We start from the raw sequence: 14,736 nt of genomic DNA, 5'->3' as shown, positions 1-14,736 counted from the left end.
GTCCTGGTCAACTAAGATGCGCTTCACTTAGCACTCTCCAATCTGGAGGGATATTACCAAGGAATCGCTGTGTGGATACTGCACCATCTCCAGGTCTTCCTCAGTAAAGGACACCACTGGTCCTTGGCTCTCACCTGCCCTAGGCCTTTTTTTCCCGACCTAATATACATGTTGCAGGTGTTTTACCTTTTGGGTTTCCCCCCTTATCTCATTCTCATTTACCTTTGAGTGGATCACATTGATCACTCGAGGTCCGTCTGCCTGTGGTTGTGGTGCTAGTAAGGGTGGTGCTGTTGGTGCCTGGGGTAGTCTTGCCTACCCTTCCCTTATCCTGACTTCATCTACCATGTCCCTTAAATGGCCCTGTCTTACCAGGTCTTCTAGATATGTCTTCAGGGCTCTGCACCCCTGAGTCAGATGTCCAACTTCATTATGGTAAGCACAGTGCTTGTCACGGCTTCTTCCTATAAACTCGCCTGGTACCCTTGTTGGTGCTCTGTAATAGGGCTGATTGCGGATTATCTTCAAGATTTTGTAAACCGGAATTCGGAATACGATTGTGACTGTTTGAGCAGCCCTTAATCTTATTTCTGGTTTGTTGTAGCCATCATCACCTCGGCCTCGCTTCAGCGAGCCATTTTTCTTCTCTGGTTTTGGCGCCTTTGTCCCTGGCGTATCCTTCGTGGCCCTGGCATACTTTTCTATCCTAGCCATAAGCTCATCCATGCTTTTTGGCAATGTCTTTGCCAATGATTTCCGAAGCAGACAGTCATTCTTCAGGCCCTTTTTAAACGACACAATTGCCACCTCTTGGTTGCATCCTAGTATTCGGTTAAATACCTCATAATACCTTTTGGCGTAGGCCTTAAGGCTTGCGTTCTCGCTAATTCTCAGGGCCATCAGGGCGTCCACCCTTAATGGCTGCAGTTTGTTTGTCACGAACCTAGCTACAAACATTTCGGCCAGGCCTTCCTAGGTTTTCACAGTTCTTTTCGGCAACTTGTGAAACCAGTCTGATGCAATTTCTCCGAAGGATGAAGGGAACACCTTGCAAAGCAACGGCTCGTTCCCGGTGTATAACGCCATCGAGTTCAGGTACAGACCGACGTGAAAGTTGGGGTCCGACTTATCGTCGTAGATCTGGAATCTCGGCATGCTAAACCTCTTCGGGACTTCGGATTTGTCTAATTCTACCGAGAACGGCGTTCTCGACTTGACTAGGGAGGTTACCTCGGCATCTTGTTGCCTCTTCTGTAGGTAATCCCTTAGATCCTCCTTGGTCCGTCCAGGAGCTCGGCTATCTCCTGACTTCAGCCTTTTCGGTACACTACTCTCAGCTTCATTGTGAGCCCTCTTTGACCTTTCTCTATTAGTTGTGTCGAAACATAACTCCTGCCTTTGAACATGCCGATATTCTTTGGGGTCTGCTTCCTTGGTGCGATGTATCCTTCTAGATTCTTTCATTCTTGACTCTCCTCGCCCGACCTCCCTTGAAGGCCGGTGAGAGTGTTTTTCGCTCCGGGTGTCCTGAGGAATTGTAGGGACTATTTTCTGCCAATCTTTTCGGGCATCTTTATTGGCTGCTGGAATCGGCGTATCTTATAGCGAGAATGGTGGTTGCATGACGTTTGTTCTGCATTATGAAATTGACCACCGTTTGTAGGTTCGCCAATTTGTCCGCCATGGCCTTCACCTCATTGTCCCTCCGCAGGCATCTTTCTTTCCATACCTGGAGGTTGTCTTCGTTGTAATACCCGCTTTGGTCCGTTTTCTTTGGCACGTCGCCCTCCTGGCCGACGTCCTTTCCTCCGTAACTCCCATCACGAGTCTGTTCGTTGGATTTGTCTTCTTCGACATCAAGATCAACAGGTTTTCCACTCCCAGTAGGAGTGTCGTTCCCAACCTTCTTTTCTGTCCGTCGTTGGCCATCTATTTTCCTTTCTTTCCCACAGACGGCGTCAAATTGTGTGTGCCAATTTCCAATCACACTGCCAATCAAGCACTCAGCTGGAGAACACTGACAGAATAGATTAAGCCCGAACGACCTGTCATAAAAAAAAGAGATTCTGGCGGTGGTTCGTCCACCCGGAGGCACTTCGACGATCAAGTCAGTTATCTCTCAAAGATAGTAAAAGAGCTTAACTGAATATTCAGAACATAAAAAGCGTACCTTAGACCTATGAGGGTGCCTTTCTTTTATGGCCAATACAAACCTAGTCCCAATAGAAGCCTAACTTCAATGAACTTAGTATTACTGCTAATCTTGGACTCCCAGTAGGATTGAGATAAACTCTCTAAGAGTCTTATCTTTACCTAAATTGAAGTCCTCTCTCATTCTAGGATTCTTGTCATTTATCTGCTTATCCCGGATTCTGGTATCTTCGCAGATAACCTTGGCCTAACCGAGATTATCTCGGCGTCATGACCAAGACACGTGGCATCTTGGCTGGCACATCGGTGACACCTCGGCCACGTGTTGTTATGCAAAAATTATGTCCCCACAGTTACCTACTTTCCAAATCACTCTCTCTCATACCCATCAAATCAATCACTTTTTTTAAAACTCTCTCTTTCAAAATAATTTTTTAAAATTATTTTTAAAAAAATACAAATTAAATAAATTTTTATATTTTTTATCACAAAAACTGCCCTACAAACACGAACCAAACACGGCCTTTTATTTTTGGTAAAGCAGGTGAGACCGCTGTCCGCTAGAATTACTCCTCCTCCAGACACTAACGTCACTCATCTTCTTGCAGACACTACTGCTATTTCAGCGACGCGATCGTTTTTTTACCGTTAGGTCAACAATTATCCGTCAAAGTCACACGTTAAATAAAAAATGCTTGCGCTTCTAAAACAAACCAAAATAAAAAATCACTAAAAAAAGGTTGATCGAAAGCTTCAGTACTGATAACAGAGAGTGAAGCCAACGAAATCTCCCACCAAAGACTCATAAATTTGGTTTCTCGAAGAAGATTGAATCCTCATAGCTCCAAAAATGGGGTTCTCTTCTCGAAATTCTCAAATTCAACTTCATTCTCAGATGATTTCGCGACCGTTCGATCCTCATTCAATAGCTGATACAAATGGTCTCTGCTTGTAGCGTTTGTTTAGTATTCAAAGTCTTTTACTTGTCTTCGGAGTGATCTAGCTCTCGGTTTGGTTGAATATTGCAGATCTGAGGACTCTTCATGTGAATTTGGCGGTTGGTGATGTCGGTGTTCGCAGTTTCTAGCGGCACTGGTGTGTGTTCTCGAGCTTCTTCTATCGTTTTGGTCTTCTAATTGGCTTGTAGTTTTGTGAATCTATAAAATTTGGAGCATTTGGTTGATAATTTGTGATGACTAGTTTGCTGTAATTTCCAAGTGGCTTTTGTTAGGGTTACTGATTAGTTTTTGTTTGTTTCGAGTAGAGAGAAGTTCTACAATTTTATTTTTGTTCGTTTGTTTGTTAGCTTCAGTACAGAAGTCGTTTTCGTGCACCTGACCTTTAGTTACGTTTTGTCTAGAAGCGAATGGATGCCTTGCGGATATTTGATTGAAAGTTATTTTATGGCTTGTTTGGCTACTGAGAAAGATAGAGATGAAGACGAAAGAAAATCTTGAATCTGCTGTTTTGGCTTCCAGGAATTGTGAACTTGCTTAAAGTAGCCAAGAAGTTGAATTATCTGCAATTAAATATTGTGTTACTTGGAAAATTTCTATTCGATTTGTCTTTTCCTCTTCCACTAATTTTCAGAAATCAAATAGGTTAAGTTTGTACTGGAAATCAATTGTTGTTCATTAAAAAAGATAAATATTTGCAATGCTTTCCAAATATGTGGTCCTTTTTGGATGTAGTAACGTATGCTTTATTGTTTCGGGGTTTTGTATGCTTTTCATACTATTAATTTGTCCTTCCATTGTTGATTGTGTAGTTTGCTTAATCTTAGTATGTTGATCCTTGTATTGTAATATAAATTGCAGGGCCATTAAAAAAGATTCAGTGGTTAATGCTTAAGCAGTTGCTTGTTTTATCTGTGTTATGCATCACTGGTGCTCATTTACACGATGATCTATTGGAAGCAAACTTAGTATCTCCAACAATAGCACCTTTTGCAGCGCCTGCTATTCCTGATCTGCCCCTGCCAGCCAATCGACCTTTGTTCTATAAATCACATTTGAAACATTTTTCGCCTCGTGGTGCTCCAAAGCTTGTTCTATCACCATCTGAGCCTCCATATTATGGCCCACTGATAACTGCAACTCACCCCCCTTCAAGATCACGTTTGTCGAAATTATCAATGAAGAAGAGTGGCGTGGCGCCTCCCAGTGAAGGCCTTGCACCTCCTCGCTTGGCAAATATTTCCCCAATACAATCCACCGGTGGAACAATTCCTTCCGGTTTAGCTCAGCCACCGCTATCTCCTTACTCCTCCAGTAAGATGTATCATTTTGTACTCTTTTGTTTTTGGTCAGGAAACAACTGGAATAAGTGTTAATTAAGTGTTTTTCTTATATTATTATTTAATCAAGTGGAAAGTATAAGTAGAACACTTAACTGCCAGCTTTACTTCATGAATAAATCGACTTCCATGACTGTGCTATTCACTTTCATGGAACTGTTGCTTGGTTTATCATCTTACTCTGGTATTAACATTGGGATTGGTTTCTTATTCTCCCAGACTGTTGTGGACCAGACACGGTGCTGAAACGCGGGAGCGAGGGTTGCAATTGTGTATACCCAATAAAGCTTGACCTTCTCCTTTTAAATGTTTCATCAAACCCAAATTGGAATACTTTTCTACAAGAATTTGCTTTGCAACTTGGTTTGCAGGTTCCTCAGATTAATTTGATCGACTTTTACTTGGTCGGTTTATCAAGACTTAATATTTCAATGGATATTACTCCACATAAAGGAATCGGTTTCTCTTCCAGTGAAGCATCTGCAATAAACTCTTCACTATCCTTGCATAAAGTTCATCTAGACCCTACCTTAGTGGGTGATTACAAACTTCTCAACATAACCTGGTTTAAACCCCTTGCTCCATCTCAAGGTAATTTTTACCTTACCTGTTATGCTTTTAGGATATCCCTTCAATCGTGCATGTCCAAGATGCTCTAACCCTTTGTAGTCGTGAATTGTGATATAACTTGAAATATCTTAGGCTTATGCCTTGTGATACATGCTGTTTTTGTACACTTTTAACACATTGATGAACTAATTTAGCTTGATGAATTTCACTACATTGCATAATTGCTGTAGTTACAAACAAGTGTGCTTTAAATATATGCAATCATGGGTTTGCAGTTGGATCAAGCTTTCAACTTGATTCACTGTCCTTGTCTGTGCAAGCAAGGGTTGCCCATCACATATTATTTTCTTCTACACTTGGTCTCTAAATGTGGAGAATGAAAACTCTATCAATAATGGAGGCAGGCTATATGTGATACGTAAAGGCAAAGACAACTATGTGTTTTGTAAGTCCATTGGAACTTATAATTTTGGTTTATGGAAATTTGTTCATCCAGGATGTGGGAAGCATTTTGTTCATTATTGTTGGTACCAGTAGAAGCTGCTCATGATCATAATTGCTTTTACTTGGCCATGGAAGCATAAGAGGGTTTAGTTTAGACGACATGTTGCATACATATAGATGTACTTTTTGTTTGGCTAATTCCACCGTGGCAAAGTATAACTTCTTTATTTGTGCCCTTGTGCCCTTGTACCAGTGTATGGGTTTATTTTCCACGATTCATAAACGTACAAAGGCTACAATTGTTTTTCCCGTCAATGCTATAAGAGCTTCTGGAGTGGGAATTGTGAAAATATTTATCTTCTTTTCTAATTCTGCTTTTATTTTTTTTCCCTCGTGTAAAACTGAATTTGTCATTCCCCATAAGCTATGGTTGTACAGTATCTTTGTTCTTGCATAAATAAAATATGCTATATCATGTTGACATTTGAAGAGATTAATTTGGCTTGTAGAGTATTATGTTTCCAAGTTATAAGTTAATATCATTAAAATGTTCTCTTTTATTTTCTTATAACCTTTTATTTCCCTACAACCGTGGAGGTGTGGATCATACAGATATTACTAGAGGCAGCTCATGTATGTGCAAACTGATATTTCTGTAGTACCTTTGTTTTTGTTCTATTTCTTTATAAAAGCTTTGTGACTTTTGTACAGCTCCTGCTATTGCTACGCCATCGGCAGAAGCACCTCCACTCTTGCCCTCAACTCCTACACAACTTGTCAATTCAAACAATGGGAAACATCCAAATTTGATTCTTATAGTTGGAATTGGTGCTGGCATGCTGATCATTGCTATCATTGCTGTCCTTATAATATGTTCATGTTCTTCTCGTCAAGGGAATAAAAAAGCATCTGCCAAAGAGACTGGTATGTATAAAAATGGAATTTAGGTCCATATTTATGTTATTGCATTACTTATTTTTTTCATTTTCTAAATGTCTTTGATTAGCGGTTTTGATTGATCATGTAATAGGCTAACAGCAAACCACAGGTAGAAATTGTAATGTCTCTAAATTTGGAAAAGGCTCCCGAAGTTTGCCTTGTGAAAGTAATGTGTCTTAAATGAAAGTTATTTATTTATTTATTTATTAATTTCTTATTTTGTTTTGTTTTTATGTTTTAAGTTCATTAGTCATAAGATATTAATTCTGTAAAAATTAAATCAGTTTCATAAACACAAAGAGAACAACTTCTACATGAGATAAGGCAGTCCAGGACTTAAGTTTGTTTTTAGATCCAGTTTTCCTTGGGATTTTACCTTTCTTTCTGTGGGTGTGTATCCTCACCATATGGAAATGAAATAATTTTCCTTTCTTTCACACAGTATTTGGAATCTGTATCTGTTTTTATTTTAAAATATGGTATTATGAAACTTTTTTAAACCTTTTATTTTGCTGAGCAGTAAGTCCATCTTCTTCTTTTCTTTTCTTTTTTTTTTTTTTGATTATCGAGAATGGGTGAGCATCTTAAATGCTATGGGAACCAGGAAAAAAAAAAACTATTTGATTCCCACATGAATATTTAAATGCTACTGCTCAGAATGCTTTTGTTCAAGTTTTATCAACCAGCATCAAAAAATTTCATCATGGGATTTTACATTAAGGCTTGTGATTATATATTAATGCGATAAATAATAAATCTCTAATAGAGATGTATTTATATTTTCAAATTGTAGGGGTCTCTTTGTATCTCTTTTGCTTTCTTACTTTCTCTCTTCTTTGTTATTATAGCAAAGCCAAGGACTGTTGATGCACTTCCGGCAGCAGGATCTATTCGCCACCCAAGCAGTACACGGTTTCTTGCATATGAAGAACTTAAAGAAGCAACAAATAACTTCGAACCTGCTAGTATTCTCGGAGAGGGTGGGTTTGGCAGGGTTTTCAAGGGTGTCTTAAGTGATGGCACAGCTGTAGCGATAAAGAGGCTAACTAGTGGAGGGCAACAAGGGGGCAAAGAGTTTCTAGTTGAAGTTGAGATGCTTAGTAGGTTGCATCACCGTAATCTTGTGAAACTTGTGGGTCATTATACCAGTCATGATTCCTTGCAGAACCTACTTTGTTATGAGCTTGTCCCAAATGGAAGTTTGGAGGCCTGGCTTCATGGTAAATTAAATTGTTACATCTGAGACTCTTTTGGCATCTTGTGATTGATATATTTATTCTGAAGAACTCAGCAAAAATAGTATCTATCAATTAGAATAGCTAGTTTCATTTTATCTATTGAGCTATGTTATATGGACTTGGGTACGAGTATTTAGCACACGTAAATGTCCAAGCATTAGATTTTCCTCAATCTAAATCTTAGTATATTGTGATATGCATCCAAAAGTTAGTATGGGTACTACATTATGTCTTAAAATACTTATATATATTGCATATTGTATAATATTCTTACTAAGATGATGCAAATTATTTAGAAATATAGTTTAAATTAAATGGGTTTTAGGAAATTATGGAATTTGTATTTTTCATTCGTGTGAGAAGCTAAATTTTTTTCTTTCCTATCAGATGTGAGTGTCTTCTTTTTCTTCAGACATTATATAAAAATTAAAGGATTGAAATGTTTAGATTGGGTACAGGTACACATATCTCACTCCCTTATCCACACAGGCACACTATGGGAACTAGAAGAGTTTATGTAACACAATTCTTGAGTTGAATATCTGCTAATAAATGGTCTGATCTTGCTTCAGGTCCATTGGGAGTAAATTGTCCTCTGGATTGGGATACCAGAATGAAGATTGCACTTGATGCTGCTAGAGGACTTGCATACTTGCATGAAGACTCCCAACCTTGTGTTATCCACAGAGATTTCAAGGCATCCAATATATTGCTTGAGAATAACTTTCACGCTAAAGTAGCTGATTTTGGCCTTGCCAAACATGCTCCCGAAGGCAGGGCAGATTTCTTGTCTACTCGAGTTATGGGTACATTTGGGTCAGTTTCACTTCTCTTCCTAAACTGAATCTCTCTCTCCTGATAATTGGCACTAAAATGGGATAAAACTGATAAATAGGTATGTAGCTCCGGAGTATGCCATGACTGGACATTTACTAGTAAAAAGTGATGTCTACAGCTATGGGGTTGTCCTCCTCGAGTTGCTGACTGGAAGGAAGCCTGTGGATATGTCCCAACCATCAGGACAGGAGAACCTTGTTACTTGGGTTAGTAAATTTAATATTTTATACACAGTTTAGTTGTTATTTTGTATATTTGAAACAATTTTTTTTTGAAATTTGAAATTTGAAATAATGGGGTTGCACTGGTTGGGTTTTAAATATCAGTTGTTACATAACGGAAATTTTGGCTTTCCAATACCATTATTCACTGATATATTGGCCGATATTGCCTATACTATCTGATACCAATATTTTAAACTATGGAACCTGCAGGCCAGGCCAATTCTTAGAGATAAAGATCGGCTAGAAGAACTTGCGGATCCAAAGCTTGGAGGGAAGTACACAAAGGAAGATTTTGTACGGGTTTGCACGATAGCAGCGGCTTGTGTGGCCCCCGAGGCAAGCCAAAGGCCCACAATGGGAGAAGTGGTACAGTCACTTAAAATGGTGCAGCGCATCACAGAGTATCAAGATGCCGTGTTGACTTCCTCTAACACCCGACCCAACCTCAGGCAGTCATCTACCACCTTTGAATCAGACAGGACATCTTCAATTTTCTCTTCTGGTCAATACTCTGGTTTAAGTGCCTTGGACATTGATAGCATCTCTCGGACTGCTGTATTCTCTGAAGATCTTCATGAAGGCCGATGAGGATTTTACAAGTCAGTTGGTGATTGTTGTTGGAAATTGGTCATTCTTCTGTAATCCACTGTGGAGAACTATTGTTCAGTTTTCCCCTAGGCAGCGGTCGTTCTACATGGTGGATGAACATTGTGTACAAAAGCCTCTTAGCTTCTTATATTCTCTCTCTCTCTCTCTCTCTCTCTCCAAATTTTATTATTGGATTGACTTTAAAGGGTTTTCAATCGATTCCTTGGCATCTTAGTTTCATGTGATAATGGTGGTGTTTGGTGTGGCTGTTAAAACAGATTATAGATTATAGCTTAACAGATTATAGATTATGACTTTAATCAGAAGCGGTTAATCTGTTTGGTATAGCTGTTGGATTATAGATTTAAGTTGCTGAGTAGTGTTTGTTAAATAAGCTGTGAAGTAGCTTTTTCAATTAATTTTTATTTTTTATTATTCACTATTTGTCTACATTTTTCATAAAAAATAATAATAATATTTAATAGTCCATTTGAGTCTTTTTCTATTTTTAAAAAAATAAAAAATAAAAAAATCTAAGAGTATAACCGTGAATTAACATGTCCACAGCAGAAGCTGATAATCAGAAGAAAGGGATGAGCAGCTTCTCAGAATAAGTTTTTTTGACTTAAAATAAGTTGTTAGAATCAGAAGCTGTTTGAAATAAGTTTAACCAAACAGTCCAAAATAACTTTTTAAAAGCCAAAAGACATAAGTTGGCTTAAAAAAGCTGCACCAAACACCAATATAGTTTAGTGTTAATTTGGTTTTCATTTACTTGTGCTTTTACCATAATCAAAAAATGTGAATTACATTGGCTTGTAACGTTTGAATAGATTGACATAACAATTTAACAATTTAGCGCATCAATGATGAATGTAAGCATGTTTGTAGTAACTTTGGAATACAAGTTCATTTGGAAGAAAATAACGCTTCTTGATGTTGACCCCGAGCACAATTGTGATGGAAACATGAGTGATCGATCGTGTTGTGAATATAAAGGAAATGATAAGCTGTTTGATTTACAGCAAAATAGAGAATGGGGAAGATCACACAGTTGATCCTCGTAGAAACCCCAATGCAAATTGTAGGCTGCAGATTCAAGAAAGTTTGAAAACGGGATTGTTGTATGGTATCAGAAAAAGAGCAGATCAGATTTTGTGAATGAAAGTTATACATAACTGTATCTCACTATCAGTTTAAACTACATTCTAATTATATTATACATATCCAATCACTTGCCAACTGCTTGTATCAACAGGAGTTATTTATGATATTTGCTTAATTTGAGAGTTGTTTGAGATCAATTCACAACAAAATTAGGAAAGTAAAAATGCTAAATAAGCCAAACAAGCTCGTAAAAACATATCTATAAATCTACACCAATTTAACTCTTTCAAGAAATCATTGATAATATTAAGCAAATTAACTTTCTAACATTAACAGAAATTTATAGAAAAATAAAATATTTTTGGTAAATATATACTTTTCATTCCTATTGAGAAGAGGTGTTAACCTATATTCATTTATTTGTTTTGTTGAAGTTTTTAAATAATATTCTTGTTACTCAACTCATTCTTACAAATGTATAAAATAATTGCAAGAAGAGAGTAAACTATTGTATGCTTGAAAAGTTCATGAGTTTATATTTAAGATTTTGTGTTCGATAAAATAGTATGACTAATATCCACAAATTTAAAATCATAAAGGGATTTTTAATGTCATAATAAAAGCTAGGGTTAATTACCAAAAAATAAAAAATAGAGTTTCGCGTGTTTTTCAATTTAAATCCTAGAAGTTCAATTTCAACAAATTAAACTCTAGAGTTTCATCCGTGTTTTAATCTGACCTCTTCATCCATCTCCGTCATATTAAACTAACGGAAATCTGGATAGAATTTCAGATTTAAACCCGCATGTTTAAACACTTGTATCTCTTTTGTCGTAACTCTGTTTCGCGTCATTTTTGTGTCATTGGAATCACCTTATGGCCTAGTTTTCATTCCACTCTTCATACGCCTTATTCCACATTTTTTTACTTGCCATTGGAACTCTGGAATTTGGGCAAAAATAAGATTTTTTCTCTCTTTCGATAAAATTTTCAGATTCAAATTCACATATTCAAGCACTTGTATCTCCTTTGTCTTAATTCCATTTCACTTCATTTTTGCATCGTTAGATTCAACTCATGGCCTAATTTTTATTCCACCCCTCATATGCCTTGTTTTACTTCTTTTTGCATGCCGTCGGATCTTCGAAAGTTGGCCAAAAGTAAGCTTTTTCTCTTTTTTTCCCCATTCTCTCTTCTTCCTCATCTTCCTTGCTTGCTGCTATTATTGCTTCATCATCATCATTATTTGCAAGATGATGTGGTGTCAGTAATGGTGGCGGTGTCGTCGAGTAGTGATAGGTATATAACTACACATAAAAATCAAAAACTAAATAGGTTGGTGAGCATGTTAGGGTGCCTTGGTTTCCAATCAAGCATCATTCATCGCATTTCCACTGCCAAGAATAATGTTGCGGTAGCAGCAAGAAAAAAAATAAGAAAGAGAGAGAGAGAGAGAATCTTATTTTTGGCAAACTTTCGAAGCTCCGACTAGAATAAAAACTAGGCCATGAGTTGAATCTAACGACACGAAAATGAGGTGAAACGGAGTTATGACGAGAGAGATAGAAGTGCTTGAATATATAGATTTGAATCTAAAAATTTTGCCCAAAGAGAGTAAAATATTATTTTTGGCTGACTTTCGAAACTCTGACGGCAAGTAAAAAAATGCGGAACAAGGCATATAAAGAGTTGAATGAAAACTAGGCCATGAGGTAAATCCAGCAACGCAAAAATGAGATGAAATAAAATTACGACGAGGGAGTTACAAGTGCCTGAATATGTGGATTTGAATCTGAAAATTTTGCCCAAATAAAGAAAAATCTTATTTTTGGCCAACCTTTGGAGTTCCGACAGCAAGTAAAAAGATGTGGAAAAGGCGTATGAAAAGTGGAATGAAAACTAGGCTATAAGCTGAATCCAATGATGCAAAAATGAGCCGAAACGGAATTACGACGAGGGAGAGACAAGTGTTTAAATATGTGGGTTTGAATTTGAAATTCTGTCCAGATTTCCGTTAGTTTAATATGACGGAGATGGACAAAAGTGTCAGATTAAAACACGGATGAAACTCTAGGGTTTAATTTGTCAAAATTAAAATTCTAGAATTTAAATTGAAAAACATACGAAATCCTAAAATTTTTGTTTTTGTAATTAACCCTTAAAGCTAAAAGGGTCTTTGGTTATGTTTTTTGTTTTTGATTTCATATTTTTCATTTAAAAACAAAAAATAATTTTGAGAAGACAAAGGGTTTTTGTTTGGGGATTTTTTTTTAAGGTCCTTGGTATTAAGATTTTTTAACATAAGTGATACTCAATATTTTCATAATATCTAAGGTCCCTCAACATCGATCTAGAGAAAATTCGATTTAGAGAATTTCTTTGGACACGTCACAGAGAAAATTCAAAACAGGGCAGAGAAAATTGAAAATTCACTGAATTCAAACTCTTTTAACATATATTGCAAACAAGTCAGAATCCTTCAAACCCCAAACATCTGTAATCTCATGATGAGCTTAAAATTTATTCAAAACCAAACCATGATAACCATTGCACATCATGGTTGGTGAGCATTGAAACCAAGAAATATACACAACAAAACTATAGATTTCCAAACCAGAAAATTTCTCTGGTGTAAACCAGAGAAATTTAATCCATACTAGATGAGAGGGTAATTTTGAGTGAAAATTGAGCCGAGCTATGAGACGGACTTTATGGCCTAAAGTATGACGGACTGAGTAAAAAGGGCCGAAAAGTTACTCAGGCCCAAGGGAGATAAAGTTACTCCGGCCAAAAGAAATGAAGTTACTTCGGCTCGTGAATTGTTAAGCTACTTCGGTCCGGGGGCAACTTGAAGTTAGATCGGTCTTGAAGGTACATCGTTCTTGAATTTATACCGGCTTTAGAGGTATACCGGTTTTGGAATTATACCGGTCGAAGAGTCGTTGGTTCGGTCCAAGCACACCATGAGTTGAACAAGTGAGAACCGAGATAAGGAAATATAAGCGGAAGGGCCGAACTAAGGATAGTTCGGCTTACTTTGTGGCTCAGCATAGCCATGTTTATCTCGGTCGGATGGTAGTTCGGCCATGGTGAAAACCATCCCACTTGGTTTAAGCAGTGGGGGGGTGTCCACTTGGTTTAAGCAGTGGGGGGGTGTAAAAGGATAAGCATTATCTTTTAGGATTATGAATCCTAGGAGGACTCTGCATGGAGAAATAAAAGTTGGAGGAGGTAACGTAACACAGCATACAATTTTGCTTCCTGAATACATTGAGCTTTGTCTATTTGTCAAGTTTTCTGACTTAGGCATCGGAGAGGTTTCCGGCACACACCCGCCGGCTAGCTCACGTTTGTGTTTTCAGGTGACAAAGCGACGTCGTACGGAGGAGCGTGGACTTAGTCAACAGGATTTTACGAGGAGAATTATTTCTTCCCCGTACATTAGAGATTTTCTCTGGTTTAAACCAGAAAAATTTAGTGGAGATGAAGAGAGAGGGATTGAAGAGAAATAATCAAACACTTGGCGCGCATAAACATGGGTTGAACATTTCAATCCAGAGAAAATTGAACAATTAGAGAAAAGTTCAATCCAGAGAAAATTGAACAACCAGAGAAAATTTCAATCCAGAGAAAATTGAATTACTCAAACACCAAAAATAGAGACAAATAGATACCAATTCCATAAGTTTCAGAACCAGAAAACTTGGTCCTCGATGACCTTTGAAATTTCAATATTCGGATTCGAAGAAGACACATTCTTGACTTCAATCTTCGGATCTCTGGAAATGTTTGCAAATTCTCCACTGCCATCAACAAAGGTCTTGGGGAAAATCACTTACCATGAACATCAATCCAAGCAATTGAACTTTGATTCCCACTCTCCAAATCAATCTGCAACATTAAATAAAATCGAACGAGCAACAAACTCCCCCAGACAAGTACAACAAAAATTTATTGAATTCATTCAGAGAAAATGATAGAAATTTCCCAAACAATTGATAGAAATTCGACTTCATGGAGAAAATTGATCCAGCAAAATTTTGGGAATAATTTTTCTGGACTTTCCAAATTTCTCAGACCTTCCATAGAGAATTTATTTGATGTTTTGGTACTGGGTTCAATGTTGTTTGTTAATGTGGTTGAGAAAATTTTCTCTGGATCAGAATTTCCTCTGTATTTTTGACCGAACCAAAAAAAATCCCTTTAAAACCCACATTAAATCCATTTCAGTACAACCACTGCAATTCAATTCAAGCTCCTTCAATAGCAACAATGGCACACAACAAAACTATAATACAAAACGAGAAATCTAGAAAAAAAATTCACACAATTTCCACGTCTA

The 14,736-nt window shown here is 37.4% G+C and overlaps 1 protein-coding gene across 2 annotated transcripts; it reads left to right on the top strand.

The window, feature by feature from the left end:
• The first annotated feature begins 2,759 nt into the window (after positions 1 to 2,759).
• Positions 2,760 to 9,535, top strand: LOC114315413 (Protein kinase superfamily protein). Of its 2 annotated transcripts, XM_028262019.2 has the most exons (9): positions 2,760 to 3,092; positions 3,180 to 3,246; positions 3,969 to 4,421; positions 4,667 to 5,038; positions 6,173 to 6,385; positions 7,249 to 7,620; positions 8,211 to 8,454; positions 8,534 to 8,681; positions 8,910 to 9,535. In XM_028262019.2, exons 2-9 carry the CDS (start codon positions 3,216 to 3,218, stop codon positions 9,285 to 9,287), a joined length of 2,211 nt encoding a protein of 736 aa, XP_028117820.1. In that variant the 5' UTR covers positions 2,760 to 3,092; positions 3,180 to 3,215; the 3' UTR covers positions 9,288 to 9,535. The 2 variants fall into 2 exon arrangements, with proteins under 2 accessions (XP_028117820.1, XP_028117821.1); XM_028262020.2 differs by lacking the exons at positions 2,760 to 3,092; positions 3,180 to 3,246 and adding an exon at positions 3,506 to 3,752.
• The last annotated feature ends 5,201 nt before the right edge of the window (positions 9,536 to 14,736 follow it).

This window comes from Camellia sinensis, chromosome 14 (assembly GCF_055761805.1).
Source record: "Camellia sinensis isolate YWXY chromosome 14, ASM5576180v1, whole genome shotgun sequence".
Lineage (NCBI taxonomy): Eukaryota > Viridiplantae > Streptophyta > Magnoliopsida > Ericales > Theaceae > Camellia > Camellia sinensis.
The sequence above is the reverse complement of the archived record's forward strand: the minus strand, read 5'-3'. Positions and strand labels throughout refer to the sequence as shown.